This window comes from Dromiciops gliroides, chromosome 1 (genome assembly GCF_019393635.1).
Source record: "Dromiciops gliroides isolate mDroGli1 chromosome 1, mDroGli1.pri, whole genome shotgun sequence".
NCBI lineage: Eukaryota > Metazoa > Chordata > Mammalia > Microbiotheria > Microbiotheriidae > Dromiciops > Dromiciops gliroides.
This window is the reverse complement of record NC_057861.1, coordinates 511753368-511771551: the sequence shown is the minus strand read 5'-3', so window position 1 is coordinate 511771551 and position 18184 is coordinate 511753368. Positions and strand designations below refer to the sequence as shown.

The 18184-nt window shown below is 33.4% G+C and overlaps 1 protein-coding gene across 2 annotated transcripts in view; it reads right to left on the bottom strand.

Annotated features, from left to right (window-relative positions):
- The window catches only part of PRR16 (proline rich 16), a 328705-nt gene that overhangs the window by 196093 nt on the left and 114428 nt on the right, over positions 1-18184 (bottom strand). The window contains exon 2 of one of the 2 annotated variants that reach the window (XM_043977026.1): positions 5374-5473. The exons of the other annotated variant lie outside the window; for it this stretch is intronic. Coding sequence (XP_043832961.1) covers positions 5374-5406 — 33 coding nt within the window. The 5' untranslated portion in view covers positions 5407-5473. The remainder of the gene's footprint in view (positions 1-5373; positions 5474-18184) is intronic. 2 annotated transcript variants of the gene reach the window in all.

The window sequence follows — 18184 nt, the reverse complement described above, 5'->3', positions numbered from 1 at the left end:
AAGAGAACGAGGGAGAAATGGTGAAAGGGGAGAGTACCTGCTATATAACAATAATGATTTATCTCATAGGAAAGAAAATGACTCTAGTGTTATTTGATATTTTTTGGCACATAAACAGGATTATTGACTTTTTATTTCCATCTAATTTTAAAAGGATTAAAACTGAAATTAATGTGTAGGATTTTCATATTATAATGAGATCAGACAACCTGATATCAACTATCCATTTGATAAATCTTATAATTCTAGCTCTTTTAAAACAGGATGTCTTTCAGTTTTGCATCAAGAATCTTCAGGGTTTTTTGGGATATGTACAACAGAACACTTCTGTTAAATAACTTTCTGAGAATAAACCACAGCTGAGGAATAACAAAGAGGCCTATGTACTTGAGAGAAGCATGAACAATTCTAATGAAGGATACCCAGGGCAGAACTGAGGTAGAGGAGGGATTTGTTATGTATGATAAAGTCCTCCAGCAGTCCATCTATATGTGAATGTTGCGCTTATTTCATCAAGCCCCAAGACAAGGCAGAGGCTCCAGGAAGAATTCTGTAATGACTCAATGGAGTTTGATCTACCTATCACCTCGAGAAAGGCCAAATGGATCGAAAATGTATATTGCACAAATCTCAACACACAGCTGAATGGACAACATATAAAGATTGTCCAACTCTATCTTAAGCTATAGATGAATAAAAAAATGGACCCAATTTTGTAAAGGAGGAGAAAAGTGGGATGGCTTATTTTTGGTAAAATTACAAAGCATTTTTACAATCTTAAGATTTCCAGATTTGGATTGGATCATGTCTTTAATAGAAAAAAAAAACTTGCTAATACCATGTAGCAGCAATATATGGCATAACATTGCCTGAAAAGCATCATATAGAGGGCAACTGTCAAGTTCAGACTGGATGTAAGCATACTAAAACAGAAAACCAATGAGGAGAAAGTATAAGCATGTTGTCAAAGAATTAAATGACAGGAAAACAACAACAACAACAACAACATAAACAGGTTGTGTAGTAAGAATGAAAAATGACAGGTGAATGACCAAAGTGCTTCGTTGATATTCTCAAGTTATTAAAAGAAATTGAAGAAGGGCTTAGCCATTTTAGGTGGATCCCCTTTGGCTAACTTATGCAAAGATATGGCCAAAGCCATAACCATTTGATATGGATGGATCATGATGTACATAATTTGGATGCAATGTAGAAATTGGTGGCATCACAGGTTCATTTGAGTATCAACCATTCACATTTCTAATTGGGAACTCTCAGCATGTTTTATCATTTCAACTTCAACTATTTTTTTCATAAATCATATAAAAAATTAGTACTTGTATTTTATATACTTAATAAATTCTACTAGTCAAGAGTTCCTTCTAAAAAGTTCCCAGTATTCCAGGGGCAGAGCCAAAATGGTGGAATAGAGGAAATACTTGGCTGAGCTTTCACAATATTCCCTTCCAAATAACTTTAAAACAGCTTCTTAAATCAAAATTTGGAATGGTAGACTCTATACCAACAGGGTAACATTGAGACATTCTTTCAGCCCAAGACAATTTAGGAGGTCAGAAGGAGAGATGTATGTCTTGGTGGTATAGGCTGGCACAGAATCCACATGGAAGAAACAACAGTAGTGGAAATATGTGGTGGCAACAGAAGTAACAGGAGCTTCTGGAGTTTATCTAAAGTCAGAAATTGTAAGGGAAGATGATAAATGGGAACCCCTGTAACAGCCCTGGAAATAGGACCAGATGCTGTTTGGGTATTCTATTGTGTATACCTATTTAGTCCTAGTTCATATGCAGAGAGGAGGACTTTCCAACAAAATAAAACAAGGGACCTGAAGAGCAGTGCTACTTCCAGAATAGAACCAGGGACACTGAGAAGCAATATCAATTGCAATCCTAAGGGATTAGGTACTGTTCCTGGGTAAGGATCAGAGCACAGATCAACATAATAGTAACCATATTTCTTCTTAGATCACAGCACCTTGGATGCATCAAAAACTAACAAACTCACAGAATTAACTCTGAAAACAGCAATGCAAAAAACCCTAAACCTTAAGACAATGCCACAGCACCCTATACTCTAAGATAAGAAGTTAACCTTTACATAAAGTTATAAATCTATAAATAAGGTAGAAAAAAGAGAAACCACCAAGAAAAAAGTTGAAGACACTAAGCATAAAAAAGCAACTATATTGACATGGAAATTAAAGATACAAACTCAAAAGAGAATAAAGAAAAAACAGCAAAACCTCAAGGGGAAAACAAATGTAAATAGGATAGAAGCCAAAGATAATTTCTTGAGAGACCTAAGAAATGCATCTCAAAATAAGAGTGGTACCAGAAAAATTAAATAAAGAATGAAAGTGAAGGAAGACAATTATGGGGGAAAATATTAACAGCTTTCTAAAAGAGGCATTAAAATGCCAAAGAAAATAACACCTTAAAAACAGAATAGCCAAATGGAAAAAAAGGTTTAAAAAAATTAATTGAAGAAAATATTCTCTTCAAAATTAGAAGTAGTCTGGTGAAAACTGACTCCAGGAGACATCAAGAAACTATAAAACAAAGTCAAAAGAATGAAAAAATGGAAGAAAATGTGAAATAACTCAGAAAACAAATGACACGAAAAATGAGGACAGGTGATTTAAGAACTATTGGAATACCTGAAACAATTTTCAGAAAAATAAAAAACAACATAGATATCATATTTCAGGAAATTATAAAGGAAAACTTTTCTGATATCTTAGAACTGGAGGGGAGAATAGAAATTGAAAGAATCCAAAAATCACCTCTTTAAAGGGCTCCCATAATGGAAACTACCAGGAACATTATAGCTATATTGCAGAGCTCCCAGGTCAAAGAGAAAATTCTTCAAGCAGTCAAAAGAAACCATTGAAACATCATGGAACCAGAATCAGGTTCACACAAGATTTAACAACTACCACATTAAAGGAATAAACAGCTTGAAGTGTTATATTCTGGAAGGCAAAAGAAGTAGGATTACAACCAATGAAAAAGTATCCAGCAAAACTGATTGTAAAAAACAAAACAAAACAAAACAAACAAACAAACAAAAAAACTGATTGTAATCCTTAAGAGGAAAACATTTATATTTAAGAAGTAGAGGACTTTCAAACATTCCTGATTAAAAAAAAAATCAGACTCAAAACAAAATTTGACTTTTAAATACAAAACTCAAGAGAAGCAAAAAATAAATAAAGGGAAATCATAAAGGACTGAATAAGGTTAACCTGTTTACATTTCTATATGGGAAGATGATAACTGTAACCTATAAAACAGTATCATTATTAGGGCAGTTAGAAGGATTCTATACAGAAGGCACAGGAGTGATTCAATCATGACAGCATGGTATAAAAATGGTTGAGCAAGAAAGAAGGCTACACTGGGGAAAGGGAAAAGGGAGAAAAAGATTGGGGAAAATTACCTCATGTAAAAGTAGCAAGGAAGGAAGCACTTTTACAGCAGAGAAGAAAATGGTTATAGTGGATGGAAATTCTTGAAAATCATTCACATATAAATTGGTTCAAAGGGAAGAAATATTAATAAACACAATTAAGTTTAAAAAAATTTTCCTACAGTTAACAAAGAAGTAGGTGGGAAAGAGACTAAGGGAAAGAAGTGGCGATAAAAGGAAAGGTGGATTAATGGAGCTGGTAGTCAAATGTAAAATAGAATAGAGGAAGGACAAGAAAAAAAGAGAAAAAGAAAAAGATAAACAGAAAAATAAAATGGAAAGAAATGAACAATAAGTAATCATAACAGTGAATGAAAATGTGGCGAGTTCACCTATAAAGCAGAAGCAGATAGTGGAATGGAAAAGGAACCAAATAATATGCTCTTTACATTAAACACACTTAAAATGGAAAGATACACATAGAGTTAAAATAACAGGCTGCAATAGAATCTATTATAGTTCATCTGAAGTAAAAGAAAAATAAAAGCAGTGGTGGCAATCATCTCATACAAAATGAAAGCAAAATCAGTAAATAGTGCATGCATCTAAAACAATTGTAAAACAAAGAATAAATTAAAAATCATCAATTAAACATCAAAATGGAAACCCTGGAAATAAATGGAGAGATTAACAATTGAAATTTTAAAAAGGAGGTAATAAATTTAGCTAGGAGCTGGCTTTATTAAAAAAAATAAAATAGTTAAAATATTAGTTAGTTATTTTTTAATAAGAGAAAACAAAATTACCAATATCTAAAATGAAAAGGGTCAATGTACCAATAGATTAAATTCAAGAATTTTTTAAAAAGTTATTTTGTCCAATTATGTCAGCAAAACTGATCATCTAAATGAAATGGATGAATATTTCTAATAACATAAATACCCAGATTAATAAAAGAGGAAATAGAATACTTAAATAACCATAGCTTAGAAAAAGAAATTTAGCAAGTCATAAATTAGTTCCTTAAGAACAAATCCCTAGGACCAGATGAATTTTCAAATAAATTCTACCAAACATTTTAAATGCAATTAATCCCAATACTTTATAAGCTATTTGAAAAAAAAAATAGATAAATGAGTCCTATTAAATTTATTTCAGTATCACTGAGTTAGTGAAATAAGCAATTAAAAAAAAAGTAAGGATATCAACATGTATGGATTGAAAATAATATGCTACAAGCTTGAAACTTGAACATTGCTAGAAACATTTTATCTTTTCTTGTTCTTTCAGATTTATTTAGTTTCCATTTCAGAAAACAAAAACAAAAGCTACTTGAATGATCCTAACAATTCTTAGAGCTCTGATGGAAGTGAATTTTACTAAGTGTGTTTTAAGTGAGATAATCAGAATAACTAGAGGCTCTGTTGGGGTAGATATACTCTGAATACGAAACCCATGTCCCTTGATACAAAGGAAAATACTAATCTTGTGGAACATATAGTGGTAGTTTTGGTGATATTAAAATACGAAATTATAGCTAAAGAAATTTGCTGACCTTAAGCAGTATATGTTGTGACTCCATTAACTTTCACTTTTGTAAAAGAAATGATGTTTATGATAGTTACATATGGAAAACCAACTAACAAGTCCTCATTATGAATAAATGATATGCTCTAAAAATCAACCTTTGAGGAATCAAATATTTCCTCTTGTTATCTTAAAATGGGAAACTCTATGTTCATTCTATTTTTGCATTGATAATTCCTGCCATGTTTCAATTGTTATATAAATATTCAAAGGAAGTCAATTTAATAACCTCAACTTTTGAAAATATTCAACTAGAATATTTCAAACAATAATTGATATAGTGGGACTACACCTAACTTAAATAAACTGGATGTGGTGTCCAAATTACTGAAAACATCATTTCAAGGTGGGGCTGACCTTTTCAAGTATTTCCTGTTGTCCTGTTGCCATTGTCTGCCTGCAGCATTGTTTCCCCTGTTTTCATCATGTGGGGAGGTGGGAGTAGGTTATGGAGCTTCTGTTAAGAGAATTAGAAAACTTTTAAAAATAGTATATTTACCTCATGTTGTCCAAAATACACTGAACAAGGTGCTGGAGTTTATGAAAAGGTAGATGTTATTCAGTAAGAATGAGTCATGTTACTTATGGAAAAGTTGAATGGAGGACAAAGAGGATTTGATAGATGGGGGATATATATACTGAAAACATGTGGAAGAATGATCGAAATAGAAAAAATAAATCAGTCAATGTAAACAGTCTATCAACAGCATCTCTTGTCAAAAATCAAGAAACTTATTTTCATTATTTTGGTGAATTTTAAAATAATCTATCAATTTATTTGAACCTAGAAATGAAGAGCTCATAATTGCAAACTTCCCAATTTTGTTTCTTCTTACAAAGTATCCAATGCAAACATTTTGCTGAGATATCTTTTTTTAAAACCATGAACACTATAACTGGATTGTTTGTTAAATGAATTTTTTACCCCTTTCTTTCCCTTTCATTTCTAAGGATGAATAAGAATTCTTTACCTAGATCCCAACACCAAAGAAATCCAGCTCATCAAGTTGAGATTTACATTTTACCAAATGTATTATATTAGGTGGAGAAGAGTAGAAATAGATGAAAAGGGAACAGTATCCACTTCTTTTTTTGTTTGTTTTTTTTGTTTTTGTTTTTGTTTTTTGTTTTGTGGGGCAATGGGGGTTAAGTGACTTGCCCAGAGTCACACAGCTAGTAACTGTTAAGTGTCTGAGGTCGGATTTGAACTCAGGTACTCCTGAATCCAGGGCCGGTGCTCTATCCACTGCGCCACCTAGCCGCCCCCCAGTATCCACTTCTTAAAATTTAATTCTTGTTCCTTTCCAAGACTATAAGTTGAAGACTAAGCACATATCTGCCTAGACAAAATGTATCCCTCAACTTGAGTTTCTTATACTGAAGAAATCAAAAGTGAATTACACCTTATGGGTTTATTGTATAGAAATCTCTCCTTAAAGTATTATATAAATGTAATTTTCTATTAAAAAATGATGAGCAGAATGCTATCAGAAAAATCTGGAAAGCCCTGCATAAAATGATACAATGTGAAATGTACTGTATACAAAATAACAGCAATAGTGCAAGATGGTTTGCTGTGAATGACTAGATTATTTTCATCAATACAATGATCCAAGACAGCTCTGAAAGTCTTATAAAGAATGCAGTCCATATAGAGAGACAGTATTGATGGCGTCTGAATACAGATTTAATCATAATTTTTCTTGTTATTTCCTTTATCTGAAGTTTTGTTTTTGTCTGTTTTCTTTCACAATCTGGCTAATGTGAAAATATTTTTCATGACTGCTTATGTATAGCTTGTATTGAATTGCTTGAGTTCTTGGTGGGGGTGGGGGAGTGAGGGAAGAAGAGAATTTGGAACACTTTTTTTTTTAATTGATGTCAAAATTTGTATTTACATGTAATTTGGGAAAATAAAATTCTAAATAATATCTGAACCAAAAAAAAAAAAAAGGAATCACAAAAAAAGATGGAAAATTTGATGGGCAACAGGAAGGTAAGGCCTAGATATGGTAGGTAGAGGAAACAATAATCAAACTTTGATCTAAAACTGACACAACTGCCAAAGGACATAGTAAGTTGAACCAGCTGTGAGAAAATAATGGACTTCTGGGAGCCTTACCTGACCTCTTTTAAAGCCAGCCCAGAGTCAGCAGAATTGCAAAAGAAATGTAGATTGACCTTCCTGACTACCTTAAGGAAGTTTACTCACCCAGGCAACCCCCAAGTCATGTCAATCAATGGCCTGGCCAATTAGCTTGGATCAATCCACCTCTACCTGAGAAAGGATAAAAATCCTTGGGAGAGGGGGGTCATGCTCTTCTTTCCGTTGCTCTTCTCACTGAGCCTCTCTCCATTCTGTGATTTTAAGCTTGGCCTAGAGTGTTGGGGGAGGCAGTCATAGGCCCCCCCCCTCTACCTAGGTATGTGGGGATTCTAATTCTGAGCAATGTGCTTTCTCTCTTTACTAACATTTAATATGCTAAAGCCTCTAATTTATAAATAGCAATATATTAGAAACCACAGCTAAATTCCCTAAAATCTAGGACATAGGCACCTCTATATAATTTCAAATGACACACAGCTAAACTAATCTTTTTTTAAAACCAATCTTATTTATCTAAACTATGAAGAAAAATAAAATATAAACAAATGTGATCATTTCTAGGGAAGGTTGGTCGGACATATAACAAATGCTTTGCAAAATATACTCTAAGGGTTGAATAGGATTCTAAGAGTAACTCTAATGGTCACACAGCCACCACATGTCAGAGGTAATGTGACTTGAACCAATAATTTCCTGAAATTGAAGCCAAGTCTCTATTCAATATACCAATATATTTCTCAGAATTCTACATAACAACAAAGAGATATCAAATAGATTTCCTTTCAGGGCCTTTAGAACTTCTCAGTTTTGCTACCCTACCTTATATCTCAGACTAGAGGAGTAAAAAAGTAGTAAATAGGAAAGACTTAGAAGAATAAATATTGAATTGTTGGTCCAAAATGTTCTACTCCCTAATCTACCATTTTATCATCAAGCAACTGTATAACCTTGGAAAAATTACTTCTGAATCTAACATTCTACATCTCTTTTAGATCGTCTGAGTCAGGACACCATTAACAAGCTGCCTGAGTTTGAAAGCAGAGAAGAGAGAAATCATATCATATCATATAGGCTCTTTGCTTAGCAGATGGAACACAGTCAGCCTCAACCCCTTGCTGCTTTACAAGTCAACAGCCAATTAACTCCATGAACTTAACCTCAGAACAATGACAGAAGAAAAAATATAGCTATAAATAGGTTTGAGACATAACTCAGAAAAAAAAAAAACTGACAAGCATTTCCACAATTTTAAAAAGAAACATTAGTTTCAAGAATTGTGTTGGAAAAATTTTGTAGTACTACAAAGTTGGAGAACAACTATAACCCAGATATTTACACATTTGTGAAGTAACTTCTTAAAATCCCATCCAGTTACTTTTTTGTCATTGTGCTTATAATATTCAATAAAAACTTATTGAATTGAATGTTTTTATTAAATTGAGTGCTTCTAAGTTAACAATGGAACTGACAGTAGAGAAATGAGGAAATGATAAAATTACATCATTTACAACAACAAGAAAGAAATATTTCCTCTGACATTTGAGAAATATATTTTTAAATATAGAGTTGGGGGGAAGACAATGGCCAAAATGTTCCTGAGCTTAAAGAAAAAAAATATATATTTTAAATTTTGAAAATACTGCTTCTAAAATTAAGCCCTAATCTGCACCTCCATCCATAGAATCCAGATATTTAGTTTAAACTAAGTAAGTAGGAGAGTGGAAGTGCAGTCCCCATATTTATATTGTATGACCATTGCCTAGAACATTCTTTCTCTCAACAGAAGCCCTCAGAACTCCTGGGATGAATGACTCAAAATCACAGACTCACTCCACATGTCTTCTTATCTCCACAAAGGTCAAGGAATGCATTTGTATATAGTAGAAGCATGACCAATTTCTGATATTTGGCACTCATATTTCACTACACACAAAGCAAAAATACACAAAGAATTTCCTAGCTGTATAAATACCTCTGCTTTCCTCCTCCATTTTTGTGTTTTTAATATGTGTGAAGAATGATGTATATATATAAGTAAACATATATGTGATATCTATATTATTCACACATATATTTACATTCTTTTTTTTTTTTAGTGAGGCAATTGGGGTTAAGTGATTTGCCCAGGGTCACACAGCTAGTAAGTGTTAAGTGTCTGAGGCCGGATTTGAACTCAGGTACTCCTGACTCCAGGGCCGGTGCTCTATCTACTGTACCACCTAGCTGTCCCTATATATTTATATTCTAAACAAAGAATTTCATGAGTGTAGAGAAGTCCCAGAGTGGAAATTATAGCAATGAAGAGTTAATATACATACACACATGCATCCGTGTAATGCACGCATGCATACATACAACATACACGTTTGTATACACATGAACACATATGCATATGTACACTCACATATTATGAACTTCAAAACTTGAAAGATTCATGATTTCACATGTGTCTTCTCCCTCAGATATTAAAAATTGTAATTCTATCTGCATTTCAATAGGCTATCTTTATAAGTTTCTCTCTTCCTGCAAATAAATGATCACATCATAGAGAACCTCTGGGGAAGAGACCATCTACACTTAACTAGGTTGGTTATTCTTGTATGTTAGGTATATAATCTATAACTTAGAACACTTCAAGTCCCTTCAACTAGTTGCCAGAGCTTGTTTTATTCACTAGAATAGCATGTGAAAAGCCAGAGTTCTCTCTATGACACCATGAAGAATTAACATTGGATTTTAATTATTTATAAACAGACTCTATTTTCTTGTCTTACTGAGAGTGCCTGTTTACCTGGCAAAAACTCTTAGTGAGCCATTTTATTTATGCTCTGTTCAGTTTCTTAGAAAAGGTTAGCTGAAAAATTACCTCATTTGACTTAGACATGGTGTCAGGTCAAGTTAGCCAAATCAAATTTAAATTGTAGAGAAATGATCTACAATGTGTATATATGTATGTATGCATGCTTACACATGCATATGTATATATGCATATGGTTTTTATATGTAAATGTTGAGAGAAGCAATAAAGCAAAGGAAGATCACATATATACACATATATACATATACATACACACATATATATACACATATATAAACTTACTTTGTTTCCCAGTTATCATGTGCCCATAATCAAATGGAAAATTTCTCAACTCTAGTTGATGTTATATGTTTATACTTGTATGATAATAAATGACACATATAAACCAACAAGAAATATATACAAATTAAATATAAAGTAACTTGGGGAGGCACGGGGAAAGCACTAATAAGGGAGGGATCACAGAATATCTCATTTGGGAGATGACATTTTAGCTTAGCTTCAAAGGATGCCAGAGTTTTCAAGAAGTGAGGAAAGAGAACATTCTGTGTTCTGAGGCCAAGTAAAGCAATTTTAATCTCTCTAGTTACATATTGAGCCTTTCAAATCTTGAAGATAAGTATTTGTATGATGGTATAAGGCTATTCACAATCATGCTTATCTCCCAGCTTATTAATGCTTTTTCTAAATTTAATGTCCAATATTGAATGCAATACTCAGAAGGTACTCTTACCCTAGGGCAATGTGATGAAATGCAAGGAATACTGATCTGGAGTTAGAGGATCTGGGTGACTTTGGATAAATCACCTTTTTGGTCCTAAATTTCTTCATCTGTAAAATGAGAGTGTTTGGCTATGTAGTAGTTATAAGTCTTTCCAACTCTAAATCTATGACCCTAAAGTAGAGTAAAATAGAACTGTCACATCTGTTGAACTGGTCCCTAGGCTAGTCTTTAATGTGACCTAATATCCCATTAGAATTTTCGTACTATTTTGAGAATTATATTACTGAGAATGATACTAAAGAAGAGGCATTATTCACTGTTTCCCTCCTTCCTGCACACTAAGGACCATAGGACCTTTCCAACTGATTAGCATCTAAAACCTTTTGACTCCCCCATTTATAACATGAGCTTTTTGAGAGCAGAAACTCTTATTTTTTTCTATCTGCATCCCCAGTACGTAGCACAGAGCTTTGAATATAATAAGCACATAACACATATTTTACACTTTCATTCTTTATCTAATAAAATATGAACCTTTTTGTATATATGTTCTATTCTCCTCCCAATTATATTATAAACTGCTTTAGGGTAGAGATGTGCCATTTTACATTTTTGTATCTTCAGTGCCTAACACAATCAGATACATCTTAATTGTTGTTTGTCAAACTGAATTGATGGGGAATATGAAAGAATCACTATCACTTCAATCACAGAAAGGGTTCGTGATGAACAGAATTTTTTTTTTTAAATGACCAGAGACATAAGCCTTTTCTAGTGACTTTAAAAAAGTAATTTGATGCAATGAGTCATATTTTTTGGTTTGTTCTTCCTAGGGCCTAACTATAGAAAATCAAAGTAGTGCTTCTATCTACAAAACAGAAATATTAGTGTTTTCTATGTAATATTGTTATGGAAATAAATAATTTGTCTAATCACTTTAAAAGTCATAGAATTTATTAAATTAAATTATTAAATCCTGAAAGCTTCACAGACCATATATTTATAATCATTATTACTAGCAAAACAATAACTGGCTTTTATATCATACTTTAAGATTTACGAAGACCTTATATTTGTCATCTCACTTGATACTCATGGAAACCCTTGAAGATAGGTGCCATTATTGTTTCCATTTTAAAGGTAAAAAGACTGAGACTGAAAAATGGTATATGAGTTGCCCAGGGTCTCAAACCAAGTAAGAGTCTGAAGAGATATTTTATATCTTGTTTTGTATCAGTTCAGTGCTTTCTCCCTAGTGTGTCCTTTGTACATAAGTAAAAAATCAATTTATTTCAGGTTATTGAAGGAAAAGAAATTAGTAGACAGTATAATATTTCCTTGCTACTCACTTATCAAAATCACATCACCACCACTAAGTTGTTGGCTCACCAGAGAGGAAGTTGTTATCACTCCAAGGGTCATGGAGATAATCCTTTGAGTACCTAGCTTTCTAAATGCTAGCTCAAAAGCCCTCATTGGTGGGTTTCTATTAAAAATCAGCAAATAGTCCTTTAGCAGTCCATTAGCAAAAGCACTTAGTCAAATTATATAGCAATAAGAGAAATTTCAAATTATTTTCCTTAACACCAGTTTTACAATCTCCCAAAAATACCCCAAGTGTCTATGATGGGAGAATACAAATAAACTTATTGTACAATGGTAATATGGGTAACGCATGTGGGCAAGGTAACATGCAACTCTGAAATAGCAGGTCCGAAAGGTACTTTCTTTCTTCAGAGAGTTCTCAGAGTCAGCTGTGAGTTATATTCTTGTTCATCTATAAAGACAATCATATCTCCAGTGGACTAGAAACTTAGCTGCTTACTATTCCTACAATTCAGTATCTTGTTTGGATAAGAAAACTTGTTCCTGAGCTGAACAAATTACTTGGTAGGTGTAGTGGGTCTTTAACAAGTTCTGTCACTGCTGAAGCTTGGCTAGGAAGCTGCTAGACAGTGGCTGCTAAATCTGGCAGGATTGGCCACTTTGGCATTCACCATCAGCTGTGAGTCTGAGCTCAACAGGTTGTTACTGTTCTGGGTTCTTCTCAGGATACCCTTGCTATTGGACAGATCAATGAACTGGTCTTCTGGGTTTACTCTTCAATGGGCAGCTACAGTGGCACTCAGTCTTTTTCTACTTTCAGATCCTGGGCTAGGTCATAAACTTTCCCTGGAGTATTAATCTCTTTTTAGCTGGAATCCTACAAAACTCATTCTGCTAAGGAAATGAGCCTTATTTTGGGGTTGACAGAAGCCTCCCCCATTTAACACCTTGGTCATCTCAGTTCAAAGGATCATGTCAAAAGAAAGGCAAGAGCTGGCCTCTCTTATCAGCAATTTCTTCCTGGTTTTGAGTTCAATCATTTTCACCTCCAATAGCCTTTTGGGAATTTTAGTAGACTAGTGACTAGGAACAAAGTTATTGAGGTAGCTTATGGAATGGAGGCACCATTTCTTGTATTTCTAAAGTCTTCATATGTAATAAAATTGTTGACAATCTGTAGGGATGATCCATCTGGCATCCTAGGGTTTCTTTTCCCCCTTACTTTATCAAAGATTTTTTAGCTCCTGAAGATCTTAGGATTTTTGCTGAAAATTCACTGAAGTACTGCTTTTAAAAAGGAATCTAGAATTTTCCATGTGGCAAGTTATAAAAACACATTTAACTTTCAAAGATTACTGCTAAAATTTAAACTAAGATCTCTAAACATCAAATTTCCTCATTTACAAAATAATAGGATCAAACTTTCTACTTCGACATACATTAGGCAGAAAATAAACCACTGAATTAGAAAACATTTGCTATTTTACAAAAAGTATGTATATAAAGATATATATATATGTATATATACAATACATGAATATTTACACACATATATGTAGAATTACATGACCATATTTAGATTCCAGATATATGTGACAAACATATACAACATATACAAGTATATGGATTTACAAACTCATGTAAATCCCATTTCTATCAAAATTGCTACCAAGATGCTTTGCCAATAAACTACACCCTAAAGATAATTCTCAAATGTCCTTGGAATACCACCAATACAATTTTATGTTATATGAGAGAGTAAGCTATGATGCCTACTCAACCAATCATTCATTTTGGTTAAAAAAAAAAACCTGCTGTGAGGTTTCAGAACCAAAATATGATATTAGAATACTGGTGAGTCCAAAGGAAATGAAACAAAACAAAACAAGAAAGATGAATAACCACTCTAAAAGGCTGAGTGTATTTACATTCAATTAATTTAGAAGGCAAATATCTGTTCATATATCTTTTCATGGTATCCTAAATCATGCTTCACAGTACAATAAAAGTTTTAATCTTGGTGCTTCAGGAAAAACAAAATAAAAAACTACTCTTAAAAATTATAAACCACATTGTCACATTATGGACATTATTATTATCTTTTTTTTTTTTTTGCTGGTCAATGGGGGTTAAGTAACTTGCCCAGGGTCACACAGCTAGTAAGTGTTAAGTGTCTGAAGGCCAAATTTGAACTCAGGTCCTCCTGAATCCAGGGCCAGTGCTTTATCCACTGCACCACCTAGCTGCCCCTGGACATTAATATTATCGTTGTTACTGTAAGAGATCACTAATATCTAAAAAGTGGTGCTATGTGACATAGTGACTAATTAGCCTTAGTCTCAGGAAGAAATAGGTTCAAGCCCTATCTCTACTTCATATTTCCTGTGGGAAAACACTTTGAATCTCTGACCGCTTTGAGGAATTTCCATACTGTGAGATCTTTATACTAATTGAATGTATGTTCTGGATCTCCCCTCCCCAAAATTAAAAAACAAATTTTAAATGATCCCAGTACTATATTTTTAGAGTCAATGGAAATAAAGAAAATGTTTTCATCTGACACTGGAAATGAGGGAAGAAGTAAACAAACAAAAAAAAAGTTATACATCACTAAACAGTGTGTATAGTGATAAAATAAAAGCTCTCTAGATTTGTAGTCAGATGACCTTAGTTAAAACCATGGCTCTGTCATTTCCTATATGTGTGGCCTTGGGCAAATCATTTGACCTCTCTGGATCTCAGTTCCTTCAACTGTAAAATGAGATGATTGAACTAAACTGCATTTTACATTCCTCTACCTCTGAATCTATGATCCTTTCTAATGATAAAGACTGCCAACAGAATCTGCATCTCCATTGTCCTTTCAGCATAGAAGTTTAATTTCATAAAACAATACAGCAATAATTACTGCAGTATCTATAAGAAGCTGTCAGAATAGGTAGAATGTATAAATTATATGTGTGTGTGTGTGTGTGTGTGTGTGTGTGTGTGTGTGTATGAATCCTAAGCATTTATGTCTGGATCCATGTAGTCAGGTTTAGACACTTATCTCATCAAGGCACAAACTGCATTCCAAAAGGAAATAACAGCAAAAGCAAGAGCAGCAGCACCAGCAGTAGCAACAACAATAGCTACAACACTCTTTAGAAAATAGAGTAGAATAGCCAGATGATTAGCTATTTTGTTTTTTTTTCCTCTCCTTGCCCTTGGTATTTAATGTAAAGAATAAAATCGCATTGCCTTCACACACAGCATCAAAGAAGTTGTCTTAAATGACCTATTAAGTTACTTCCAAATGTATGATTCCACAACTACAGAATGATTAATAAATAAAAAAGACAAAACTTTTATGAGGTTGAAAATCCCAGTGAAAGAACTTGTAGCATAATTTAAGATACAAACTTTACTATGGTTTACATTCTTGGTTTATTTTATTTATCTTTTAGGTAATTCATAGATAAAATACATGGATGATGGGCTATTTATTCCAAAGCCAGCACATGTATTCAGGTAAGCTGTGGCAAGAACCTCACTGTCTCTTAGAGACAAGAGTAACCAAGGGTCACATCTACATGTCTTATAAAATTAGCATTCTCAAGAGAATTATATCAAGTAAAAAAAATGTCTATTCAGGTCTTTTTTCCCCACACACTAAGACAGCATAAAAACAAATACAGAAATGAAGATGATAGATATGAGAGAGAGTGAGAGAGAGAGAGAGAGATATGTCTCCTTTTCTAAGCCCCAAATTCACAGAGAGAGAGAGAGAGAGAGAGAGAGAGAGAGAGAGAGAGAGAGAGAGAGAGAGAGAGAGAGAGAGTCAAGAATTAAAATCAGTGAAGGGAATTTGAAATGCTTTATTATCTCTTTCTCATGTAGGCCAACAAAACATATAGTGCCACTGTTTTTTGTCTCTTTATCTCCATTCTTTCCTAATCTTAGGTGAATAAGAGTTGGAGATAAAACATACCAGGACAAAATCTTGTGAGCTTCAAAGGGTTAGAAGAACCACTTGAATTCCAGGAGTTTGTGCCCATAGCATATTTTACCAGCAGCTGAACCTGGGGAGAAACCAATCCTAAGGACTAAGTGGCTTGCTCAAACTTCTCCAGGAGTCTGCCACTGAGAAAATATTGTGCCCTGTAATCAAGAGAGTGACTTTTTTCATCAGTTCTATCAATCCCAGAAGTGACTTTTTTGGGGGAGAAAAGATGTGTAGCTACTATTTTAAGTTTTTGCCTACTCACTCTTCCCAGGAACCAAACTATAGAGGAGGGTCTGCCCTAGTTGAGAGAATGTTGGGTTCCTGCTACAACTTTTTTTTTTTAACTAAATATCACATTATCAAAGCTAATTGATATAACTTGTTATCAATACGATTGAGGATATCTCAACTGGTCAAAATTCTGTTGGGAACTAATCACTGTTTAGCAATTATGGAAAAGATAAGTGGATTAGTATTGGGGGGAAAACACTGAATAGAGGATCAAGCCAAAATAATTAACAAAAAATCCTTTATTTCTTTAGTGTTGCACCTGGAGACCCAACCCTTAGTGTGAGTGGAATTAGGTGAGTGGGAGCCTAGTGCCTATAAATGGAAGGTAATCTCACAGAAAAGCAACTATCAGTGAAGTAGGGCAGGGGTGGAGTAGGGAAAGGACACCTACAGAAGAGTGAGTATTGAAAGAGGTCAGAGAAGCTAAGAGGGGAAACATTCTAGGTATGAGGAATAGCCTGGAAATTTGAAAGAGTTGGGAGATATGATGCCATAGGTGAAGAATAGCAAGTAAGTAAATGTAACTGGATTGTTAAGTATATGGAAAGGAGTAAAGTAAAAGAAGATAAGGAAAAAGAGGAAGAAGTCAAGTTGCATAGGGATTTAAATGCCAAAGGAATTTATTTTTGATTTTTGATCTTGCTTTTTCACTTTTTTTCCCTTTTCTTTTCAAATTGTCTAATATGAGAAATTGTTTTGGTTGACTTCATGTGAATAATTGATAACATATTGTTGGCTTTCTCAATGGGAGGGGAAGGGGATAAAGGGAGGGAAAAATTGGGGCTCAAAATTTTAAAAAATTGAATGATAAAAACGTTAACAGAATTGTAAAAAGATATAGATACTAACACAATGACTGCAGGAGAATTTAACATTTTTTTCACAGAGCTGGATATTTTTAATGAAAAGAGAAAAGGGAAATATAGACCAGAAAAAGAAAACCTACTGAAGAATTTAGAGATGAAAGATTTTTTTTCATCTTTTGAACATGGAATATAATAAAAAAATACTATGATAGTAGCAGCACAAAGACAGAGAACAATGCTATGATAAGGATAAATACTAGAAATGTCTCAGAAAATAAAGAATGTTTTGATCACAATTATAAAACCGTAGAGCCATCATGTGAAACAAGAAAGGAAAAAATGATATTATAGATATTTAGACAGAAAAAAATGAAAAGATACCAAATATATTTTAATAGAACATGGAAAATATCACCAAAGTATTAGACTCCCTACAAACAGAATGAAATAAAGAGATTTCAATAATTAAACAAGACATGAAGTATTAGAACAAACTCAAAAGTGAAAAAATGTGAACATCAAACATTAATTCAATCAATTCTCTCAGTTATGATTAGTCATTTTGACAGTTCTTCAAACTTTCAAAGCATAGTCTTTTTCAATAATGTTACTGTATAAATTATTCTCCTGATTCTGCAAACTTCAGTCTGCAAAAAGAGTCTAATCCATGACAACACCAATACTAAACTTAGTACCATGCCAATTATACATTGACCAATTAATCAAGTCCAGACATCTATAATTGTTTGAGTATGTATATAGAAGAAACTCATTTTACATGACTCTTATTTGTTGAAGGGTCTAGAGATAAATACCGGAACAGTAGCCTCATTAGAAAATAACTCTTCCAATGCAGTTCAGTACTACAACAACATGACAACCAAATATTAATAATACAAAAATTACTATACAAGCCTTGCCTCAAAGAAGAGCTATGAGGAAGGAGACTCTCGTTACTTCTTCCAGGTTAGGGTTGGGAGGTTGGTCACAGGAATGGGATATTTCATACATAATAAAATACATTTGGATGTACTGATTGATTTTGCTGAAATATATGTGTGTATGTGTGTTTTCTTCTTTTTTTCTCTTAAAAATTATGTGGGATGGCTTA